The following is a 25,911-nucleotide window of genomic DNA, read 5'->3' as shown; positions in this document are numbered from 1 at the left end:
GGTGGTACTTTACTTTCAGGTGAGAATGTTCAGGTTGCACTTGCTTAAACCTCCACATGTTTCTCCTCTTTTTACAACACCTTTGGATCCATGGTGCTTTGCAGTAATGAAGGGCTTTAATCCACTTTTCTTCTAACCGATTTATGTCTCGGTAGCAACATCACTATCTAAGATTGGCACAGATGGAAGCTGCATAAACAATGTGACCAATTTTGGAAATTCTGATAGTTGAGGTGGAGGAAACACGTCGACTAAACTTTACAAGACCCCAAATTTGACAAAATAAAATAAGTAGGCCACTTATTGGAAGAGAAGTCAAGAGCACATGATCAAGCACCATATAAAATGTTTTTACCAGAACATTATGGACATTGCTCAAAATAAAGGTGGTTCAGAATTCCATGTGGATTCCACCCTGCCTTCCCTCCCTATTCACACAAAGTTGGATTTTTAAAAACGAAATTGAAGTACTTTTTCTTCTAACATTTTTCAAAACATCAATTAATTTTCCCACTGCGAATATTGGGTGTAAATAATTATTTGGAAAGCACGATTCACATTTCATACAAATAATTGCAAACAAGGCTGAAAAACAGAAACATTTTCCAATGTCTGCCCTTTTACCAAAATACGGCTCAATGCAGAAGAAGAAGAAGAAGCAGAAGAAGAAGAATCGATCCCATGCCAGCAATGTTGCACAAAGTGATCACAACGAACAAGCAATGCAACTTTATTCGCGTCTGATGTGCTGGAACAGTAGTCATGTGGATGAAAATGAACAGCAGGAACCTCACTTTGGCCCGAGCATGTCCTGGGGTTTCACCCACTGGTCAAACTGCTCACTGGTAAGGAGGCCAAGTTCAAGGGCTGCCTCCTTTAGTGTGGTACCATCCTTGTGCGCCTTCTTAGCAATTTGCGCTGCCTTGTCATAACCTGGGGTTGGGGAAGGACCACAGTACGAAAGGTTTTGTCAGCAAGAAGTGTGACAACATGAACATAGCCTGCTGCTTTCTCATTGTACAGAGTGGCCACAAAGTCCCTATGCATAAGTGTGTCTGTTACTTATTGCTTGCTAAAATCGAAGATTTTTCAAGTAAACTGAACATCAAAATAAACTTATCACTTTCATTTTTTGAAATGTGCAGCTTTTCAAACACGTTTCTTCAATTGTAATGGCTGATTATGTTACGGGAACTTCACTTCAATCACCTGGTTGATCAACAATGGCATGCTTGAGTGGTTCTGTATAGGGATCTTTCCCTTTAAATAATGACCCTCATAATGAAATCCTTCAGTTCTCGTGGTTAGACATTCATTTACTGCTGTCTATAGTCACTCTAGAGGCTTCTGACAGCGAAAACAACAAGAAAATTCAGATGATGAATCAGAAAGATTATAGAAAGATTCAGAAAGATGCCACACCTGACATCTGAACAACATTTAAGGGCAATTGGGCTGCTTGAGGCTGGTGTAAGCCAGCGAACAATTGCCCAACATCTTGGTTGCTCATAGCCTGCAATTTCCAACCTGGCCAGGCGTTACGGTGAAACTGGAACTGTGAATGATGGTCCACGAAGAGGAGGAACACGGGTAACCACCCCAAACCAAGACCGCTGGATTGTGCTGCAGCATCTTCGTGTTCGACTCCACCCTGCGACGCAAACAGCTGCAGTGACAAAAGGTTGCCACAACAACCACATCAGTGTCTCTACTGTGCGGAGGCGCTTGAGAAGTCAGGGCCTGGTGGCAAGACGTCCTTGCAGAGGTCCAGTGTTGAACACACTGCATCTGCAGAACAGACCAAGATGGTGTCTGCAGAATCGCCCCTGGACACAGCAACAGTGGAGTGCAGTCTTGTTCAGCGACGAGTCCAGATTTTGCCTCCATGCTGCTGATGGGCATCAACAGGTATGGCGCAGAGGTGGGGAAAGGTATGCATCATGCTGTATTCACCAGATCAATCGTTGGGGAGGACTCAGTGTGATGGTATGGGCCAGCATTTCCACCCGTTTCAGGACACCTCTGGTCGTCATCGAAGGCAATCTCACTAGTCAGCGTTATGTCAATGAAGTTTTGAGACCTCATCTGCTGCCATTTCTCCAGGCCCATCCTGACATCGCAGTTTTCCAGCAGGACAACGCTTGACCCCATGCTGCTCGCCTGACCACCAACTTCCTCCAGGAACAGGGTGTTGAAGTGATGCCTTGGATGCCTTATTCCCCTGACCTCAATCCCATTGAGCATTTATGGGATGAGCTTGGTCGACTTCTTGCATTGGCTGTCAGATCAACGGCTGTCAATCGGCAAATGCTCATTCAAGGCTGGCAGGAGGAGTGGGACAGACTTCCCCAGGACCACATCAGACACCTGGTACAGAGCATGTGTCGGAGGTGTACAGCCTGCATCACAGCTCAGGGAGGACACACACGATATTGAGGACTGCTGTCATTCTGTCCTTGACTGTTGGAATGTTGTGTCCATTCCTGTGTCATTTTGTTTTGACTATTCAGGTGCGTGCCTTTGTGTTGCAGTGCTGTGACATTTATTGCACCACCCCTTGTGATGTTCATGCTTTTTGTGATTGAGGCAACCTCTTGTTTATTAACATGTGTTTAGTAAAGATAGCTGAACTTTACCTCTGTGTTAAAATATTTTTCATTTCTGTGTGGAGGATTTCAATGAGTGTCCTTCTAAAGATTTGATAAGTTTCTTTTGATGTTGAGTATATATTGGTTGGTCTTGTGTGTTATTACTTATTACTTGGCAAAAAAATATTTTTGACAAGTATGTTGATCACTCTGGTTTGTGTGTCTGGTTGTGTGCTTGTTTGTGTGTGTGTGTGTGTGTGTGTGTGTGTGTGTGTGTGTTTGTCTGTCCGCTCACTTATACTTGCCCACATGTCACATTTTAAAACCGATCTTCACGAAACTTCACCAAATGGTAGAGTTTGTGGTCCGACAAAATCCTATATATTGTTATGTTTGTCGGGTAGTGATATGTAGAGTCAGGTAGATTTGTGTAGGTATCATGCTCCGGATGTCGGGTAAGAACCATCGACATTCGGCTAAACAGAACTTATTACATGGTGGAGTAAGGTGTATCTTCGTCCCAGTCACGAGGGTGCGGGGCATGTTAACTAGCTTAGGGCATAAGGATAGATTATTCCTTGTAAGTTTTACCCTATGTGATTTATCCTTTGTCCTTTTTGGCACTGCAGCATAGACACCAGTGAGAAATGCCCATTAATTGCACTAAATAATAACCATAAAACCAACAGGAAGACAGTTCGGAACACTGCCGATGGACGCACATCGCTACGGAAGACAGGCAGGCCGAAGACATGCCTCGAGGAGTCGTGATTGGCCAGGGCGGAGCAAGAAGCAACTTTCTATTGGGCGGGAGTTGACCAACAGAAAGGCCGAGGTAAGAAGGGACTAGTGATTGGCCAGGGCGGAGCAAGAAGCTACCCGCTGATTGGTGGAAGGAAGGCCGAGGAGGAAGCAGAGCGCCTTTTGGCAAGGACCACCGAGGACGTCAGAGGCGAGCAAGAAGCGGCGCGTTGATTGGTGGAGAAGCGCTAATGACATCACGACCCAACGTTAAAAGAACTCGAGGACCGACATTTTCTCTCTTGCTCTTGCCCTCTGACCCTGGACTCTTGCTCTCCGACCCTCCGATCTTGCCCTGTTCTTGCTCTCCTCTGGTTCCCTTGTTCTTCTCCTTCACGCGTTTGTGTTTGGACGACGGGCTCCAGGAAGTGATTGGAGACGCCATCGGGAGACGTGCTGGGTTTTTGCCAGGCAGAAACGACGCGTGGACGAACGCTTGGGACTGCGTGAGTGAGGCCTGTTTCCCACCAACGACCAACAACAACTTGGATTCTTGGCGAGACCCCCCCCCCCCCGAGCTGATCAGAGCTAAGTGTGTACGATAAACTACACACCATTATTTTCCAGTTTATTTTCTTCCTGTGTCTGTCTGTGTTATAAGTCTGGTGTGAAGGATTCTATAGGAATTTAGTTTTAGTCGCATTTTCTTGTTATCGACATTTCTTTTAATAAATCCTTTCATTATTTGTTTTTGTACATTTCCAAACCGGGTTTTTGTTTGAGTTTATTTTCCGCAGGTTTGAGACTGCCCGGCGGGATCGCTCAGGTAAGCGCTTCAGCTTCCTCTTCTTCTTTCTTCCTCCCATGCATATACAGTGAAATCCGCTATTTGAACTGAACACCTTGGAGCTTAACTATTTGAACTGAACGCTTATTCCTTAATATCTCTCCCCGGTTACTCCCTCCTCCGGTATAATAGACCATTAGCCTCGTCCTGCAGGTGGGGTTGCTATCTTTATCAAAAACTCTTCCTCACTCTCCCTGCACTGCCCTCTCTCCACCTCACCCCCAGGAGTACCTCTGGCTACGGCTTCCCCTTCGCTCCCACCTTTTCTTCATATGTGTGTTGTACCGTCCACCAAGCAGTGATGACTCGATCTACATCTCGCTGTCTGATAACATGGACCAACTTCTATCTACTCATCCCAACTCTCTCTTCCTCATATGTGGTGATTTAAATTGTCATCATGCCAGCTGGCTAGGTGTGGGTACCTCTCTCACCAGCCCTGGCTCCTCAGCAAAGGATTTCTGTGACACATTGGCACTGACACAATCTCAATTTCCCGACCCGGATCTCAGGCAACGGAGCATCTTCTCTTCTAGACTTGGTTATGACAAACTTCCCTGCAAATGTCTGCTGCTGCTCTTCTTCTGCTCCAATCGGTTCATCTGACCATATGATTGTTAAAGTGGACATCTCTCTTTCCATTCTCAGAGAGCCTCCTCAGCGTCGACGACTGGCATTTCACTCAGGCTGACTGGCACGGTCTTCAAGCAGCCATCAATCATCTGGACTGGTCTCCCATCTCTACTGCCTCTGACATCAACTCATCCTGGGAATTCTTCCAAAGTAAATTGCTCTCTCTCATGCACAGATTTATCCCATCTAGTCTTTAGTTGTCATACCCTTCCTCCCGCCCATGGTACACGGAATCTTGTGGTGAGGCAGTTGCCCTGAAACAACTTGCCTTCGCCTCTTAGAAGGCAAATCCAACGGAAGGAAATCTCAGTTCCTTTCACAAAGCCCGGAACAAGTATGTCCACCCTCAGGAGAGCCAGGAAACAATATCTCTCTACTCTCAAGACTGAACTCTCAAACCTGTCTCCCTTTTCCAAATCCTGGTGGCGTCTGGTCAAATCTGTTTCTGGTGTTTGTTCCCCTTCTATCCCCTCCCTTACCTCAAACGGCTACACAGCTGACCCCACACGTGAAAAAGCTGAATACCTCAACTCTGTATCTGCCTCAAAATATTGTGTCCCAAACCCGTCCCTCTCTGTACCCACCATATCCAGTCGTACCCAGCTGCTCCTTGACTCTGTGTCCTTCTCTCCTGACAAGGTGGAGAAGTTTCTGTCAATCCTCGACTCTGATTCTGCAACTGGACCAGACAGCATCAGCCCACGGGTCCTAAAATCCTGCGCTGCCGCTCTTTCACAGCCTCTCTGTTCTCTTCACCCTCTCTTTTGCTCAAGGTCATCTGCCATCAGCTTGGAAATCAGCCAAAATTACCGCTTTACACAAAAAGGTGCAAAAACAGATCCTTGCAACTACAGACCAGTCAGCCTTCTCCTAATTATCAGCAAAGTCATGGAATCCATCATTGCTTCGGATATCAAATCCTTCCTCTTCTCCAATGGCTTGATCTCTGATCATAAATTTGGTTTCAGACCAGGTCACTCTACTCTGGACATGCTGCTTCTGCTGTCTCAACAATGGATGGAGGTCCTCAATGTCAAACAGCAAATTAGAGCTGTCTCCCTCCACATATCACGTGCCTTCGATACGGTCTGGCACCCCACTATGCTCACCAAACTCTCCTCCTATGGTTTCCATGGAAATCTCTGCGCATGGCTTGCGGACTTCCTCTCTGGTCATAGTCAATATGTGGCATTGAATGGGTTTCACTCATCTCCCCTTCCTGTTCAGGCTGGAGTTCCCCCAGGTAGTGTTCTGGGCCCTGTGCTTTTTATGGTCTTCATCAATGATCTCTCTGACTCTCTTGAAAATCCTCTATCTCTTTGCTGATGACTCCACTCTCTGCCGCTCCATTCCTCATCCCTCAGATCGGCAGTCTGCAGCCTCCTCATTCTCTGCAGACCTGGACAAAAGCACAGACTGGTCAAACAAGTGGAACATGTCTTTCAATCCTGAGAAATCTCACACTCTTACTATGTCTCTCAGAAAAGACCGACTGGACAACCCTCCCATCTACTTTCTGAATAATCCTCTCCAAGAAGTTCTGTCACTCAAGATTTTGGGTCTCACTATCTGCCATGATTTTTCCTGGGCAAACCACATTTCAAATCTGGCCTCCAAAGCCAGTCGCTGACTGGGCATCCTCATTCATGCGAAGTCCTTCCTTGGCACACCTGAGCTCCTCACCACATACAAGGCTTTCATCCGCAGCTCAATGGAATACTGTTCTCCCCTCTGAGCCGGTGCTCCTGCCTCACACCTAGCTCGTCTTCACGCTGTTAAAACCAAAGCTTTCAGAATCATTGGTGATCTTCCGCGACGAAGCTAACTCCGAGGGCCTTTCACTCACTCACAGCAGGCAGGTAGGTGGTCTTTCTGTCTTCTATCGACTCCTCTCCGGCCTTGCTCCCCCAGCTCTATCTGTGCTCTGTCCCCCAAATATTCCTACAGGTTGCACAAGATCTGCCAGCAACCCTCTTCTGGTGAAATTGCCAAAATCAAGACTCTCTGCTCACCTTCCCTCCTTCATTCCTCTACTCCCAACTCTGGAACAAACTCCCTCACTCTCTTAAATCCCACTCCTCACTCCAGGTCTTTAAAACAGCTGTTCACCACCATCTCTTATCTTCCCCCATCCAAAACCTTGATATCTTCTACCCCCGTTAATTCACCCCCAGATCCACTTTTTTTTGAAATACCGACTTCTTTCCTGGAAGTTCTTGCACTGTCCATGTGTTTCATACCTCTCCCACCCCCTCTGCCTTCCCATGCCTCCTCCCACAGATCTTCCGATGTCCCTGTTCTCTGCTGTTGTACTTGTGTGCTTCCCTCTCTCTCCATCTTGTCTCCTGCTCCCTTTATTGTATGTTTTGTGTGTCCGTTTGTTTTTTTTTGTGATTGATGTTCGCTCTTACACGAGCCTCGACCTTGTATACAAAAAAAAAGAAAAAAAAAGCTGGCTTTGGCTATCCGTGACTCTCCCGGTATTAACCAAGGGGAGCCACACAACAATATTTTTGAGGTCAAAAGGTAAACATAGGCCAAAGGTCAACCACTTATTTTCTAAAATCCTCAATTTTCATCACATTTATTTGAAATTTTAATAGGATTTTCATATAAGCTAACTGAATTCAACCACCATCTATTTTTGAGATCAACATAGGCCAAAAGGTCAACATAGGCCAGATTTCTAAAATCCTCAATTTTCATCCGATTGACTTGAAATCTGAATCGGATTTTCATATAAGCTAACTGAATTCAACCACCATCTATTTTTGAGATCAACATTGGCCAAAAGGTCAACATAGGCCGAATTTCTAAAATTGTCAATTTTCATCCGATTAACTTAATTTGAAAACGATTTGCATATTAGGTCACTGAATTCAACCACTAATTATTTTTCAGCTCAAAAGGATGCTCTACAGAGTGCCATTCTACTTTGTTCTCGTTTGCCAAGTGTCGCTCTATGAGTGATTTTTCATTCTGTCTCTTTGTCTGTCTGTCAGTCGCCTACAAGTCACAATTTTCAACCGATCTTCACGTCAATCACACTGCTTATTTGAACATACTTCAGATGTGGTTTGTTCCACAACTCTGAGAGAGGTCTCGAGGCAACAGCTATCCTGCTGTTGCACCAGCACATTATGCTCTCGCAGTTAGAGAATATATTGATGGCAAATTCATTGGACGATGGTTTGGACGTGGATCTGAGATAGTGTAGCCTCTTCGAAGTCCGGACTTAACAACAGGTGACAACTCGCTTTGGGGCATTGTGAAAGAGGAAATTTCTCATCTCCACCTAACAACAGTTGAAGATCTCAAAATAGCTGTCATGGGCTGATTTTAAGACCTCCAACCCTCAACATGGTAGAAGATGTCCAGAAGAACATGGAGAAAAATTCAAATTTGTGCAGAGAATGGAGGGGAGCATACAGATTAATTGTAACTAAATTCTAACCGTGCATGGGGACTTTGTGGTCACTCTGTAAAATGATTGGTGGTCTTTCAATCTTATGCCGTCTCTCATCCGTTATTGCACCCCCTGCCCTTTTTATAAACATCTGCGCCTTCCCCCGAGCTCTCTCCCCCCAATTCCCCTCTTCCCTCGCCGTTGAGCTTTCAAAGGACTGGCTTCTTCTAATCACTTGTATTACTCTCTCACTTGTGCAAATGTGCACCACTACCTGCCCAAGTGTGTTACTTTATGGCTTTTAGGTCGCAGCTCATGTGAATTCATATTTCCAGTTTTTTTTTTTTTTTTTAATCTTGGTAACCTCCTGCCATGTATGCTTGCCTTTCCTTGCAGGTCATCTTTTGTCCATCAAACGTGTCAAAATAATAACCTGAGCAAAAACAAACGGCTTGGAGGCTGGGAAGCCCCAACAACTTAGCCATTAAAATTGGTTATGGAGACTAGTAGAAATGATCTCGAGTGAAAAGCACCAATGACATGCGTGGGAATGTACAAGGGAATTGTTGAGAAGCCGTACCAATGTGCGGGTTGAGCGCAGTTACAAGCATCAGAGAGTTATTCATCAGCTGGCTTATGCGTTCATGGTTTGCTTGCATGCCAGACACGCAGTGGTCAGCAAAGGAGCGGCACGAATCTCCTAGTAACCGCACCGACTGCAGCACGTTTCGTACCTGTCCCATATACAAGATAGCAAGGAGGTTGGACAGGCAAAAGACATTGCCAACCTGCATAATTAAATCCATGAGATAGGAGTGAAAAAAGTAAACATATGGTGGCAACTCCAACATGCATCAAAGATTTTGGTAACAGTACAAGTTTATGCTCGGCCTCAAATGTGAAAAAGGTTTCAAAAGTCTTACAATCATGGGTTTGAAAACGTTGAGCTCAAAATGACCGCTGCTGGCTCCGAATGTAGTGGCCACGTTGTTACCCATGACCTGAGCTGCCACCATTGTGATAGCCTCACACTGTGTTGGGTTCACCTTTCCTGCAGGCCCAACAATCCTCCATGTTATCCATCACCACTCAAAGCAAGATTTCCCAGCCAAAGCATTACCCCATTCCCTCATGCATTTTCAAGTATTCGTTTATATTGCCCAAGTGTACCTCCTAGTTTCCCACCTGGCATGATGCTGCTGCCCGGTTCATTTTCTGGCAAAATCAGCTCCCCAAGGCCAGAGCGTGGACCAGAAGCCAATAACCTGATGTCATTCCCTACCTGAACACATTCGTTCTCAGTTACACTTGTGCTTGACATTTCAGAAAGTTAAAAAAAATAGAAGGTTCTTTCAGAAAATAATGATGTAACCGATATCCAAAATAATCCTAGCAGGACATTTCTGAGAATATTTTCCTATTGCAAATGAAGAATTTTTTTTTTTCCAAATCCACAGAGTATAGAATAATAATGCAACCCTTCCACACCTTCATGAGGCTACATGCAAGCACGTTGAGAGCTCCACTCATCTCCACCAGGGCATCATGCGCTGCAAGAGCCTCAAACTTGTTTGGCGCGGTCACAAATGGCAGTCCTGATCCCATGTGTTTTGAGGAAGGAGGGAAAAGGGAAAGGAAGGTCAACAATTGCACATCATAAAAGCATATTTGTCATTGGAAACTCCACTCATGAAGCCATTGTGGCAGATACTAAAAAGTTATGTATTAATGAGATTCAAGAAGTAAGGCAGTCAATATTCGATTCAATCTACGTGTAGGGAATATGGCTATGCTATAAACCAAAGGCATACTCGTCCTTCCTTGCCATTGTGTGGCTGGTGTATGTGTGTATATAAACATACAGTATATACAGTGCATTCAGAAAGTATTCAGACCCCTTCACTTTTTTCACATTTTGTTATGTTGCAGCCTTATGCTGAAATCATTTAAATTCATTTTTTTCCCTCATCAATCCACAGATTGATGAGGATACAAAATACAGAAGATACAGAATCTACACTCAATACCCCATAATGACAAAGAGAAAACAGGATTTTAGAAAGTTTTGCAAATTAATTAAAAAGAAAAAACTGAAATATCACATTGACATAAGTATTCATACCCTTTGCTATGACACTTGAAATTTAGCTCAAGTGCCTCCCATTTCTCTTGATCATCTTTGAGATGTTTCTACACCTTGATTGGAGTCCACCTGTGGTAAATTCAATTGATTGGACATGATTTGGAAAGGCACACACCTGTCTATATAAGGTCTCACAGCTGACAATGCATATCAGAGAAAAAACCAAGCCATGAGGTTGAAGGAACTGCCTGCAGAGCTCAGAGACATGATTGTGTCGAGGCACAGATCTGGGGAAGCCTACAAAAAAAATCTCTGCTGCATTGAAGGTTCTCAAGTGCACAGTGGCCTCAATAATTCTTAAATGGAAGAAGTTTGGAACAACCAGGACTCTTCCTAGAGCTGGCTGCCTGGCCAAACTGAGCAATCGAGGGAGAAGGGCCTTGGTAAGAGAGGTGACCAAGAACCCGATGGTCACTCTGGCTGAGCTCCAGAGATCCTGTGTGGAGATGGGAGAAACTTCCAGAAGGGCAACCATCACTGCAACACTCCACCGATCTGGGCTTTATGGCAGAGTGGCCAGACGGAAGCCAAACAGTTCAATCTTGGTTTCATCAGACCACAGAATCTTGTTTCTCACAGTCTGAGAGTCCTTTAGGTACTTTTTTGCAAACTCCAAGCGGGCTTTGATGTGTCTTTCACTGAGGAGAGGCTTCCGTGAATTTAAGTGTTTGTGTGCTTCCCCTTCTCTTGTCTTCCGCTCCCTCTTTTTATATATTTTGTTTGTCTGGTTGATTTGTTTGTGAAGTAAATGTCAGCTCTTTCACGAGCCTCGATTCAGTATACTACCAAAAAAAAAAAAAAACAAACAAAAAAAACCTGAGCTAAATTTCAAGTGTCATAGCAAAGGGTCTGAATACTTATGTTATTGTGATATTTCAGTTTTTTCTTTTTAATAAATTTGCAAAACTTTCTAAAATCCTGTTTTCTCTTTGTCATGATGGGGTATTGAGTGTAGATCGAGGGAAAAAATGAATTTAAACGATTTCAGCATAAGGCTGCAACATAACAAAATGTGAAAAAAGTGAAGGGGTCTGAATACTTTCTGAATGCACTGTATAAATAAAACAGAGATGGCTGTCCATTCGCTGTTACACTGATTGGCGGTGTGTGAGGCTAGGTGCAATGTGATTGGTTCCTGGCAAGATTGAATAATCTATCATAGACGCTTATTAAAAGCTGATATTCGAAATCCGATTCCATATTTCACAATCGGAACCCAGGGCCTAAATAATTATGTTGAAATCTCGAGGGAAAATAGGGCAATACCCCTGGGCATTCACCTGGTAGAATAAACAGTATACTGCACTGACTAAAGGTATTTTAAACCAATTTCAATGGTTGCTGGAAGACAGGGCAGAATGTACAATCATACTAACGCAATCATAGGACTAAACAAACAAACAAACAAAAACAAGACCGGAAGTCTAACAGCGGCGTAACTGGGCTTGTAAAATATTATAAACCACAAACATGATTAGCTTTTTAAACAGTCGCTAATGATGTTTAAAACATTAAACAAAGAAATTTGGAGGAATACAGACATCCTGAGATAAGTTTTACTTGCAGAACTGAGGGAAGATCTACTGTAATCTAGATTATACCCCACAATGGTTGGGTACGTACCGTTTTGTTGGAAGAGATGTAATGCCGATGCTTTCGATATTTCATGGTCATTTTAACAATCGGTTTGTTTATGTTTCACACTGAATCAGAAACGTAAAGGTAGAGCATGGCGATTGTGATATACGACAGGTTCGATGATATGTCCGGCATGAACGGCATATAAATCAAAATGGCAGTGTGTGGAGAGGCAGCCACCGTGCCGCTGTAATGACATCAGACATAGATTCAGAGGAAAAATTTCAGAGGAAAATTCAGAAAGATTCAGAGGAAAAAGCAAATTCCTATTTTGGGTGGTCAAACCTGGATCTACTTTGACCCCCGGTAGACCCCCTTAAACCCTGATTTTTCTAATGCCGTGTGAAAAACAAACACATACCAAATATAATTTGTGCCAAGTTTAGTCACAATCCCATCATTGGTTTTGGAGAAGAAGTTGCAAGTGTTTACGGACAGACGTACGATGCACCATCCCATAAGCTCCCTGGAACTACGTTCCAGGTGAGCTAGAAAAACGACAGCATGCTCCACAAGGCAGATTCCTGGCACATAACCCAGACTATGTAGTTGTGGAAATGACTCTTAAGGATTAACATTGCTTAGTATCGTTTAGTTAGTTCCTGAATGTCTTAGAAGAATAAGTGTAAAGTAATTAATTGCAATATTAGATATGCGTTGCTTGTATGTCGAGCTCGAGAGTGAGACAGAGGAGGTCCACCCTCCCCAGTGTATGTGTCTAAAAATCCCCATTCCAATGAGCCTATGTTTTATGTGAACTACCCTTTGGAACTCGTCCTTTGTTCTTTTTAGCATCGTAACAGGCCTTAAAGAGCTAGTTTTGGCAAGAAAGTGTCTGTCGGTCACGTTCAAGGAAAGAGGAAGGTTTGCAAAGGGTGACGGGTCGGATGGTCCTCTCGCCCATCATACAGGCCATCAGGGCCAATGGTAAGTGAGAGGGGAGAGGCGCGGTACATCACTGCTGAGGTGGGGGCTGGAGGATTTAAAGGCATGGACGCAGAGAGGGAAGGTAGAGATACCCAGACTCTGCCTAGAGAGAAACTGCCATCTTGCAGAGATGCGTGACAGAGCCACGGCCCCACCCAGCTTGCCACGCCTCTCCATCTCCTTAGAGGTGCCTGTCGGGGCTTGGGCGCAGCTGCAGAGAAGGCCAATTTCACAGCTACCAACTGCCTTGGTTCCTGCTCGTGCCTCCTCCAAGTCCTGCAGTGTCCTGTTAGGCATCGCCCAGTGTTTCTGTTCTGTGAATTTCGTCGTCCCTTGGTCCATGGGCGCATGTGTTCGGTAGTGTGTAAGGGGTGTTTATTGAATTATAATTTTATTGCTTGCTTCTTTATTTCCCCCCACCCCTCCTGATATTAATCAAGTTTCCTATTTTTGCGGTCAATTTGGGCCGTCGGCGTCATGCTTTGACAATTATGGAAGCCCGTTGAGGGTTAATTGGCTGTGGCAAATAACACCACAAATCCTGACTGTACCACACCTCTCCGGCTTCACTCAGAGATGAGGTGTGTGGTACCATTTAGTGTAATGCTTGGCTTGTCGATGGTCCCACGGGTATGGTATTGGATGTGGAAAGGACCGTAATCCGGCATGGCTGACCCTGCTGATTGTTACGGTCGCATTGAGGTCACTCGCCGGATTCTGACTCGTACCAAGCAACTTGAATGAACGGAGTGACAACATCACTTCGATTCGGTTGAATTTGAATACCGGGGACAAGCAAGAATTTTGCTAGAAAACAATACAACATGCTTTGCAATTGGAATCAACAAACTTAAGATGAAGCTTTTTGTAGTTCATATTTTATTTGAACTATTACGATATGGGTATGATCACACAGTGATGACATTGGATTAGAATCCCACAGATAGTCTGGTCAAATGCAGGTGAATGCAGCAGTAGAGTAAGAGAAAGTAAATTCAAATTTCAAAAACTGCAAATTACTTAATGTGAAAAATGAATGAATGATCGTTTTAAGGCCATTTTCCCCGCTAGAGCGGGGGTTAGCCTTGCAGGCCCCATGACAATCATGGTTCCCTGTTTGAGGCAATGTTTTTATGGCCGGATGCCCTTCCTGACGCCAACCCTTGGTCGCCTCTTACAATGCGCAGGGATACGGTGTACCTATTCGAAATCGGGGTACACACCGTGATCATTCATCCCAGCAAGCTGGTACTCAATTTGCTGACCTCGGAAGGATTACAGGCTGAGTCAACCCCCCTGGCGTTAATTCAGCGATCGATCCGGATTCGAACCCAGGATCCTAGGATCCCAAGCCGGCACCCTAACCGCTAAGCCAACACCAGGCTTAATGTGATCCTCGTTATAACATTTTCACAAACCACTTTGCATGAAACATCTCTAACTAGAGCAATGCGACTGTCGCCAATATGCCTCCGCATAGTCCCACAATGGCTATATGCCCTCGTTCAACATGGGTACAACATGGGTACAACATGGGAACACTGTGGGAAAAGGTTACTTTGTTGTGATTTGTCGATCAACGTGGATCACCTATCAGTGCACAGCGGAGATGACAGTGCTAATTCCAAAACTAGAGCAATGCGACTGTGTCACCAATATGCCTCCGCATAGTCCCACAACAGGTAGATGCCCTCGTTCACTGTCCTAAAAATAAACAAGTTTGATTTAAATCCCTTCAGCTGTTTTCAAGTATCACATTTTCACCAGCCATGACAGGTTTCACATCGATCGGTGAAGCGGTTTCAGAGAAGGGATTTTTTTAAATATTGACTTTCAAGCTAATATGGCTGCCATACCACATGACATATGACCTTTAAAAATGTACACTCTGCATAGGAATGGGTAGGGGATCACATTTGTGAAGTTTCGTGTTGATCGGATAAGGTTCGTTTTTCTATCCAAGATGGCTGCCAAAGCACGTGACTTACATCATCATTTTCAAACTATATGCAACAACGGTGCTAGCGGATATTTGCAAAATTTTTGTTTTCAGTTTGTTTGTTTTTGTTTTTTTTTGTATACAGAGTCGAGGCTCGTGAAACAGCTAACATTTATCAAACAAGCAAATCAAACTAACAAGCAAACAAAGTATATAAAAAGGGGAGCGGTCGACAAGATGGGGGGAGAAGGGGAGGAAGCACACAAACACAACATTTGAGAGCAGGGACATCGGGAGATGTGTGGGAGGGCCTGGGGGGGGGGGGGGGGCAGGATAGGCATAAAACGCAAGGACACCAAGGACTTCCAGGAAAGAAGTCGGCACCTCAAAAAAGTGGATTTGGGGTGAAATTAGCGGGGGTAGAAAAGATCAAGGTTTTGGATTGGGGAAGATAAGAGATGGTGGTGAACAGCCGTTTTAAAGACCTGGAGGGAGGAGTGGGATTGAAGAGAGTGAGGGAGTTTGTTCCAGAGGCAGGAGAAAAGAGGAATGAAGGAGTGAAGGTGAGCAGAGAGTCTTGATTTTGGCAGTTTAAACACAAGAGGGTTGCAGGCAGATCTTGTGCGACCTGTAGGAATATTTGGGGGACAGAGCCCAGAGAGAGCTGGGGGAGCAAGGCCGGAGAGGAGTCGGTAGAAGATGGAAAGACCACCAACCTGCATGCGGTGAGTAAGTGAAAGGCCCTCAGAGATAGCGTCATCGCGGGAGATTCCAATGATTCTGAACGCTTTGGTTTCAACAGCGTGAAGACGAGCTAGTGTGAGGCAGGAGCACCAGCCCAGAGGGGAGAGCAGTACTCCATTGAGCTGCGGATGAAAGCCTTGTATGTGGTGAGGAGCTCAGGTGAGCCAAGGAAGGACTTCGCACGACGGAGGATGCCCAGTCGGCGACTGGCTTTGGAGGCTAGCTTGGAAATGTGGTTTTCCCAGGAAAGATCATGGCAGATAGTGAGACCCAAAAGCTTGAGTGACAGAACTTCTTGGAGAGGATTATTCAGAAAGTAGATGGGAGGGTTGTCCAGTCAGTCTTTTCGGAGAGACATCGTAAGAGTGTGAGATTTGTCAGGATTGAAAGACATGTTCCACTTGTTTGCCCAGTCTGCGATTTTGTCCAGGTCTGCAGAGAGTGAGGAGGCTGCAGACTGCCGATCTGAGGGATGAGGAATGGAGCGGCAGAGAGTGGAGTCATCAGCAAAGAGATAGAGAGGATTTTCAAGAGAGTCAGAGAGATCATTGATGAAGACCAGAAAAAGCACAGGGCCCAGAACACTGCCTTGGGGGAACTCCAGCCTGAACAGGAAGAGAAAATGAGAGAAACCCATTCAGGGCCACACGTTGACTACGACTAGAGAGGAAGTCTGCCAGCCATGCGTGGAGATTTCCATGGATACCAAAGGAGGAGAGTTTGGTGAGCAGAGCAGGGTGCCAGACCGTATCGAAGGCACGTGATATGTCGAGGGAGACAGCTCTATTTTCCTGTTTGGCATTGAGGAGCTCCATCCATTGTTGAGACAGCAGAAGCAGCATGTCCAGAGTAGTGACCTGGTCTGAAACCAAATTGATGATCAGAGATCAAGCCATTGGAGAAGAGGAAAGATTTCATATCCGAAGCAATGATGGATTCCATGACTTTGCTGATAATTGGGAGAAGGCTGATTGGTCTGTAGTTGCTAGGATCTGTTTTTGCACCTTTTTGTGTAAAGCGGTGATGTTGACTGATTTCCAAGCAGATGGCAGTTGACCTTGAGCAAAAGAGAGGGTGAAGAGAACAGAGAGAGGGAGTGAAAGAGCGGAAGAACAGGATTTTAGGACACGTGGGCTGATGCCGTCAGGTCCAGTTGCAGAATCAGAGTCGAGGGTTGACAGAAACTTTTCCACCTCGTCAGGAGGAAAGGACACAGAGTCCAGGAGCAGCTGGGTACGGTGGCTACAGAGAGGGATGGGTTTGGGACACAAGATTTAGAGGCAAACACAGAGTTGAGGCATTCAGCTTTTTCACGTGCGGAGTCAGCTGTGTAGCCGTTTGAGGTAAGGGAGGGGATGGAGGGGGAACAAACACCAGAAACAGATTTGACCAGACGCCACCAGGATTTGGAAGAGGGAGACAGATAAGAGAGTTCGGTCTTGAGAACGGAGAGATATTGTTTCCTGGCTCACCTCGGGGTGGACACACACTTGTTTCGGGCTTTGTGAAAGGAAATGAGATTTCCTTCCGTTGGATTTGCTTTCCAGGAGACGAAGGCAAGTTGTTTCTGGGCAACAGCCTCACCACAAGATTCCGTGTACCATGGACGGGAGGGAAGGATATGACAACTGAAGACGAGATGGGATAAATCTGTGCATTTAGGCGGTTCATTCACGTTCATTCAAGTTCACGGTTCATGTGCAACGGCATTTGGGTGAAGCGGTTTCAGAGAAGGGATTTTTTTTTTTTTAAATATTGGCTTTCAAGCTAATATGGCTGCCATACCACATGACATATGACCTTAAAAATGTACACTATGCATATGTATGGGAAGGAGATCACGTTTGTGAAGTTTCGTGTTGATCGGATAAGGTTTGTTTTTCTATCCAAGATGGCTGCCAAACCACGTGACCTACGACATCATTTTCAAACTACATGCAACAGTGGTGTTAAATGATAGTTGTAAAATTTTGCATCGATAGGGTAAGCAGTTTCAGAGATATAATTATTTCATATTTTAATTCAATCCAATATGGCTGCCACACCATGTGACCAATTATGTTTTCTTGATAACCTTTTAATCTACATGCCTGGTCAATGACACACGTACAGTTTCGAGTCAATCGATTTGATGGTTTGGGAGATTTTTTTTGAGGCTTTAGGTTTAATCCAATATGGCTGCCAAACCATGTGACCTATGATGTCATAAATTTAACATTTCAATACAAATGGGTCATAGATCATGTGCATGCAATTTCAGATCTTTAGGATAAGGAATTCGATTAAAACATTTTTGGCTGGTATACTACTTCACCTATGATGACATCATTATCATGCTTTTGTTCCCCATTGGGAGTACTTGGCAATGTGTCAAGTTTCAAATTTATCCATTCAGCCGTTTCCGAGAAATAATTTGTTAATTATTTGCATTTAATCCAAGATGGCTGCCATACCACGTGACCTATGATGTCACAATGATCATAAAAACATTCTGCATGGGTGTCACTCCAACCCTGAAAGTTTTGTCTCAATTGGACACGTGGTTGCTGAGAAAACGAGGTTTAGGACGGACGGACAACCCGAAAACATAATGCCGACGGCCACCTTCGGGGGTGGAGGCATAAAAATGACAGACAGCCAAAACGAAGACATCAAGGCCATCAAAAGTTTTAACGTTTTGCTTTCTGCCTGCATGTTTAAGTACCATGTTTCCTCACCAGTTGTGCAGCAGAGCAAAGATTCACCAAGTTTTTGTTAAAAAGGGAAGATAAAACAAAATGCAAAAAGACAAGCAAAATTGAAATGGCCTACTGGTGCCCCCTTTATTGGACTTATTTGGTTGTATGTGAATGGTACGTCTGCACTAATCCCGATGATACTTCGACAAAAATGGCCCGTAGCAATTTAGTGCCCTGAACGTAAAAAAAATAAAAAAATCTTATGAAGCCAGGTCATTCCCTGACATGTGGAATCCAAATTTTGCAAACACTACCATCAACTGGATTTGAACCCACTACCCTCTCAAAAGCAAGTCCAGCGAGATGTTCATGGAAGAGCAAGGTGACGGAGAGCATAAAGTGACAATAGGGCAGCAGGACAACTCTTGGATATAAGCAAGAGAATGAATGAGCAGGAAAAGAGAGAAAGGGGAGGGAAGATAACAAGGAAACCTGCAAGTAGCAGAGTTGGATTGGGGAAGGTTAAATGAGGGGTGGTGGGTGGTTCGTGTGCAGCCACCCAGCTGCTGGTTGCATCATCTTTCTGTGGGTGCATCTGCCGCTGATGCAATGCCTCTCTATAACCAGTTATCTGGTATTTACCGACACCTCGGAAGGATGACAGGCTGAGTCAACCCCACCTGGCGTTAATTCAACGGGATTCGAACTCAGGACCTTAGGATCCCAAGCCCACCGCCCTAACCATTAGGCCAACACCAGGTGATATAATGGGGAGGGTGGGGGTGTGTGGGCCGTGGGGGGATAATAATGATTGTGGGTAAGGATGGGGAATGACAAGAAGGTGCACCGCCTGCTTGATGTCCTGGAGGGAAGAGTGGGATAGCAGTCTTGAAGGTCGTCCCAAGTACAGGAGAAGTGAGGAGCGAGACTTGAGATGTGCAGTCAATTACAAAATTGTGACTATCGATAACAAACATTCACGAGTTAAATGCATATGCAGGAAATGTCTCATTAGAACATTGCCTTTATCATTCAATATAATGTCGTTCTGTGTGTGCAGTGGAGAACCAATTGCTTCTAGAAGCCTCGCTTGTTAGTACGCGATCGATTTTGTTTCTCCTATCAATATTAATCAATATAATTGATTAGATTTGGTTGAGAAGGTTGAGAAGAAGCGTGATTGGTTGAGAAGCGTGATGGAAATGAATGTAGAAGGAAGTAGAGGACGGGGAAGACCGAGAAAGACTTGGCTAAAGATGGTGGAAGAAGAAATGCGGGCAAGGGGGTTAACAAGGGGAGATGCAGAAAATAGGGCAAAATGGAGAAGATTGTCATGGGGACCGCAAGGCTAACCCCCACTCTAGCAGGGAAAATGGCCTTAAAATGCATGTTGTTGTATATCAATATTAATCAAAAACTTAAAAGACTAGAACGGGCACTCGGTAGAGCGCATACCTTCGCCGCAGCTACTGTTCTGTACTTGGTAAAAATACGATTTTGACCTTTTCGTGACCTTGACCTTTGACCCGATTGCTCCCAAAATCTAATCAAATGTGTCCCGTATAATAACCAATCATCCCACCAAATTTCATGCAATTCGGTTGAATACTTTTTGAGTTATGCGAATAACATACACACACACACACAGACATACAAATAAATACACAGCGATCAAAACATAACCTTCCGCTTTTGCGAAGGTAATAATGGCAGTGTTCAGTAACCACCAAATGAACAAGGAAGCATGTCAACATTGGGCATTGAGCACCAACACTGCAAGTGATTACAATCGGCCAATTTTAAGGCAAACTCCATAAAGATAAGTGGCGTACCGGTCAGTTCGGCGACCTTCGCTGCCACCTTTTCAGCAAAGCCGATGCGCGTGTTGAGGCCCGTTCCCACAGCAGTGCCACCGATGGCGAGCTCATAGACACGTGGCAATGCTCTTCGAATTCTCTCTGCACCGTACCTCAGTTGCTGCACATAGCCACCAAGCTCCTTTGGATGGGGGTAGAGTTTTACAACAGCATAAGATAATTTATTACTTGAAAAATCGAAGATTTTTAAAGTATATTGGTTGGTCTTGTGCGTTATTGTCTGTTTGTCTGTAATCTGTATGTCAGTCGCCTACAAGTGACAAAATTTTAAACCGATCTTCACGAAACTTCATCAGATGGTAGAGTTGGTCATAAGGAAGAAACCTATTGAGGTCAAAGGTCATCTTGGTCAAGTTTCTAAAATTGTCATTTTTCATCCGCTTGACTTGAAAATTGAACAGCATTTGCATATCAATGCACTAAACTGGGAAACCAACTATGAGGTTAAACGGTCAAAGGTCAACTCAAGGTCAAACTTCCAAAATCATCAATTTTCATCCCATTAACTCGAAAATTAAACAGCAATTGCAAAGTGCATCACTGAATTGGGAAACCAAATATTTTTGAGGTCAAAAGGTCAAAGTCTAATATCAATCTTCATCTGAAAAATCAGCAATTTTAATCCGATTGACCCGAGCTTTGATTAAGATTGTCAATTTTAATCTTAACGAAATGGAAAATTTGATGTATCCATGGGAATTTGCAAGTATTGTGCTCTGCACGACGTCCCGTTTCTTATTTATTGGTCGGTTAGCTGAGGAGTCGTGTGTGCGCGTGTGTGTGTGTCATACAGGGCCCGTCCTTGCCTGGCCTAGCGTAAGTGGCACGGCATCCTGTGTGTGCGTGCGACCAATCTTGATGACAGATTCATACTCGCAGGACTTTCTGTGTAGAGCGTCTTGCAGCTGTATAAGTCCAGGAAGCAAACCATCGTTCACCTCTTTGGCAACCGCAATGTGCATGGCTGTGGGGAATGTATCATTGGAACTCTACGAAGGGCAAGTTAAGCGATACAAATGAAGATGATAGTCAAGCATTTTTCTTTATTTCCCTCCAACAACCCCAGAAAAGCCACAAAACACGCACATTTACCTGACTTTTGTTGACATGGTCATTCGGGTGAACAGGGTTCTTACTACCCAGCGTCCCTCCCAAAAGTTCAATGGCACGATTTCCAATAACCTCATTCACATTCATGTTGGTTTGTGTCCCTGAGCCCGTCTGCCACACGACCAGTGGGAAGTGCTCATCCAGCTTCCCCGAGGCCACCTGCGCAGTCACCACATGTCAACTGCGACCGTCATGCGAGGCCATAGAAAGAAAGGAGCGAATTTACATCACTCGTGTACACTACCTCATCCGCAGCACAACCGATGGCATCAGCAATATGAGGCTCAAGACCAAACTCCCTGTTCACGTCAGCAACTGCACGTTTCAGGACACCAAAGGCTCTGATCAATGGAATCTAGAACAGATGAAACAAGGTGGATTTGTAAAAATGAATGGTAAAAATCGTCGGGTTTCTTTGCACAATATGGTAGCTTCCCCGTTCTGGGTTGACCAAGCTGATTAAACAGGTTAAGTGGATAAACCTGAATTAAGTGGCAAAGGAAGTAGCGTAGTGCTCATGGAAAATTTCAACCCATTACAGCAAAGATGCTCATGATCTCTTATCGTACAAAGTACAACTAATACTACAAAAAGACCTTGATATGAAAAGCACAGTATAAACAGTGTGGGTGGGGGAACACATCAACTGCAGGACAGAGCATGGACAAAACCATAGGTTGGTAATAATATTGCGGACATTTATGGGCCTAATGACCTCCTCCTGCATCAGAGTTTTTTGTAAGGGAACTCATTCTTATTATCATTATACAACCCTTGTATTGGGTTAGATAAGCGGCCATCGAGATATGACGTAAGCTAAGAGGGGGAAATAAATCAAGACGAGAGTGAAGTTGATGGTACGCCATCGCAAATCCCCACTCTAACACCAAAAGGAGTTCAGAGATGGCAAAGTTTTCACTGGGAAAAGCCCAATGTCAAACTTTGATTTAAAATCATTTTTCCCATATTGGCCCCTGTGATACCAAGTCACCACCGCCTACGGCATGTACCAGGGGGGGGGGTGTTGATGTGTGCTCTTGTAAGGGGTGTTGCAAAACATTTTACCTTTTTTTTTCCCCCGAGAACCCGTTACGGTTGTGCACGCATTCGCGGGGAAAAAAAAGGTAAAATGTTTTGCAACACCCCTTACCTTTGTGCCATGTGTTGATGTGTTGATGTGTTGATCATAACGAGCCTTTCTGCCCAACCGTTTAGGAGAAGATAGTGTGACAGACAGACAGACATACATACATACAGACAAACAGACAGAGCTGGAAATATCCCCCAATATATATATTTTTTATAAAGCATGGGGATGAAAAGGAAAAACAGGAAGAGAGCTGCAAATAAAGGATGCTTGGGAGGGAAGGTGAGAGATAGGGGCTGGGGGAGGAACTCCACCATTGTTGCTTACTCATGTGGATTGCCCTTTTGAAGTCAAAAAAGATAAATGACTGAAGCAAGCCACCGCCTGGTGCATGTACGGGGGCTTGGGGGTGGGGGGAATGCCATACACAGGTTACAGTGAAAATATGAAGTGCATACATTAATAAGTTACCAAAAACAATTACAAGAAAACAAATTCAAAGCAGCTGGGCTCATGGAGAGCAATCGTCGACATCTCCACACCGGCATTCTCTCGGAGGGCCCTCCGATCTTGAAATTCATCGAGGAGCGAACGGTCTGTGCGCCGTAATATTTATCATTGGGCACGCGCAGCTCACCGAAGGAGTCCGACTCCATCCGGAATCCGGTTTCATCACTCCCCTGCAAATAAAGCACAGCACGTAGAGCTAGCGAAATAGGTTATGTCTTTAACCGCAAGAATGAACAACGCGTGCTATTAGAACTTCGAAGCCTCAAATATGTGAAATTTTCGTGAAATAAAAATCGTGGAATTTTTATCACTTTTTCATGAATCAGGATTTATCTGGATCCGGACATGAACCAAAATCAAATCGGCTTCTTGTTGCCACCTAACCAACTCGTCCACCTAGTTTTGGTGTAATCCATCCAAAACATTTTGAGATATCATGCGATATATTGTTTTTGGCCCCATCTCTCAATCGTGAAGAATCACTTTAAAAAATTTTTTTTTTAATTCTCGCATCAGGATCTTCACCAACATCGAATCAATTTGTCCTCGTCACACACCCAACCTGTCCACCTAGTTTCGTCCAAATCTGTCCATACATTTTTTGAGATTTCGATATAATAGAAAGAAAAAAAAACATGCAAAGTACCATTTCATCTTTCCTATTAAACGATTCAAAGTTCAAGTATTAAACAAAAAATTAATTGATAGCAAAGTAAATTTGTTTGGACCGAGTTAGAGTAAACAATAGTAGTAAACTTTCAGGGGGAAGTTGGGCATGGTCTGGGTAAAGGAATCTCAGGGTCAACATGAGGTCCAGCAAGTTATACTTATTGATCATCCTGGCAGGGGCACAACAAGGGTCTCTACAAGTACAAGGGGGTGTTGCCTCTCAAGTGGCACAATTCACTACGAACGAGCATTGGGGGAGGTCTATTTGTGGACATTACACACTGTACTGCACTGTACTTTACCAAAGGCCCACCCACTCCCATCTTGATACTCTATTTGTGGACATTACACACTGTACTGTACCAAGGGCCCACCCACTCCCATCTTGATAGGCCCTACTCTATTTGTGGATCTTTTGCTGCCATCTCCAGTTCTATTTCAACAACACGCACAAATAGGACTACAGATGGCACCAGATGACGTTTAAATACGATTCTTTCGTCATTAAGTGGTTATATTTGTGGATCGCCTGCGGCCACTGCCAAGGGTCACCTATTCCCAGCTCCATTTCAATATGTACTGCTACTGTACAATATGGTCTCGTCTTTACAAGTCACATCACATCCGGTCTCGCGCATGTACACAGGTCGACAACGCCGCAGTTCCTTGGAATGCCTTTGACCTCGCCGTTAATCGAAGCAAAAGTGTTAATAAACCCGTCCGTACCATCATGCGAACCGTATTCTGTGGCAAGTTGTTTCGCTCCGGCAAAGCGGTAACTGCAACGCGGGGCAAGGCCGCTCGAAAGGTCCTGACAACCAGCGAGCGTAACATCGCTCGCGCCTTTACTCAGCGGGACCGTAGTGCAGACAGCGGACCAATGGCTGGCGCCAATATTACCGAAGACACGCCCAATACATTCACCAACCAATGACGCATTTGACACGCCCATTACATTAATCAACAAATGACGGATGCTGATACACTTCACCAGGTCCTGAGGCGTTTGTGAAGCGGGTGATTTACAGTGTGCAGCGGGTGATTTACAGTGTGCAGTGTGCAGCGTGTCGTGGCGGACCGAATTGTGGGTGCTATCCACTTCATAATACTGTATTTCGAATAAAGGTTAGCTGCGTTCGCCAAATTGGTTAATTAATTATCTTTCTTTGTTTGTATTGGGATGTCGTTGGGACGAGGTTTATTTACTGCGTACGCACGAGGGGAGGGGAACAGACGATTCTTCCATATTTGTGTACGTAATAAATAGATGGCTCCTTTATAGACAAAACGCCATATAATTTTTCTTATTATTATTCTTCTTTTTTTCGCGTGCAGATGCCTGTGGCAAATTGATCCCATAGCTGGGGATTGATAACATACCACACAATGTCGTATCATCTGGAAGAGAAGAAAAGATCGTTTCCAGGGCCGGTATTCATAAAGCTACTTAAGTCCAAGTGGGGCCTTATCTCATGGAACTCACTTAAATCGGCCCCTAAACTTTAAGACACCTCCGAAGCAGTCTTAACTTTAGGGTGGGTGGTTACTAGATTGAATATTGTGTCATTCGGTTCAGTTCGCTCAAGGGATATGGCAGCTCTGATGTTGGCAGTGCAGTTTGACATAGACCGAAGGCGAGCAATGCGTCACGAACGTGTTTTTCGTGACAGAGTTCACCCATTGGAAATCTACAATGACCTTCAGCTTTATCAAAGGTATCGTTTGGATCGACGGACAATACTGGATCTTGCTGACATTATTCGCATTGACCTCGAACCAAGGACATTTCGTAACCACGCTCTTCCAACTGAACTGAAACTCCTCGCAGCCTTACGTTTTTATGCGACCGGATCATTCCAACAGGTGACAGGAGATACAGTTCAGATATCTCAACCGAGCTTATGCCGTATCATTTCACAGGTAAACAATGCACTGCTTCCATTGATGGGGAGAGCTGTGAAATTTCCATCCCCGGCAAACATACAGGGTATAGTTGCAGATTTTTACGATATTGCTAATTTCCCAGGAGTGATGGGTGTCATTGATGGAACTCACGTGTGGATCCTGGGTCCCACACAACATGAATGGCGATATGTGAACAGGAAAAATTACTATTCCATTAATACTCAGGTAGTAATGGATGCGCAATGCCGTTTCATTAACATAGTGGCAAAATGGCCAGGCAGTACCCATGATTCTGTGATATTGAGAGAAAGTGCATTGGCACAGAGAATGGAAACAAGAACGGGTGAAGAGGTTCTTCTTGGAGATAGTGGATATCCTGTGCGACCGTGGTTAATGACACCGTTTTTGAACCCAACCACTGCAATGCAGCGACGATACAACCGAGCTCACACACGAACACGTTGTTTGG

General features: G+C 44.6%; 1 protein-coding gene across 2 annotated transcripts; it reads right to left on the bottom strand.

Moving 5' to 3' along the window:
* Positions 1-334: 334 nt before the first annotated feature.
* Positions 335-24,453, bottom strand: FH (fumarate hydratase). 2 transcript variants are annotated; one of them, XM_068115555.2, is made up of 11 exons: positions 24,264-24,453; positions 22,901-23,038; positions 21,516-21,626; positions 21,254-21,430; positions 20,968-21,150; positions 20,117-20,282; positions 9,704-9,810; positions 9,401-9,497; positions 9,139-9,266; positions 8,796-8,949; positions 335-933 (listed from the first exon to the last, which is right to left on the bottom strand). In XM_068115555.2, exons 1-11 carry the CDS (start codon positions 24,369-24,371, stop codon positions 791-793), a joined length of 1,512 nt encoding a protein of 503 aa, XP_067971656.1. In that variant the 5' UTR covers positions 24,372-24,453; the 3' UTR covers positions 335-790. The 2 variants fall into 2 exon arrangements, with proteins under 2 accessions (XP_067971656.1, XP_067971655.1); XM_068115554.2 differs by having other exon boundaries at positions 9,386-9,497; positions 24,264-24,426.
* Positions 24,454-25,911: the final 1,458 nt, after the last annotated feature.

This window comes from Myxine glutinosa, chromosome 5, assembly GCF_964187855.1.
Source record: "Myxine glutinosa chromosome 5, kmMyxGlut1.1, whole genome shotgun sequence".
Taxonomy (NCBI): Eukaryota; Metazoa; Chordata; class Myxini; order Myxiniformes; family Myxinidae; genus Myxine; species Myxine glutinosa.
This window is presented reverse-complemented; position numbering and strand designations above follow the sequence as displayed.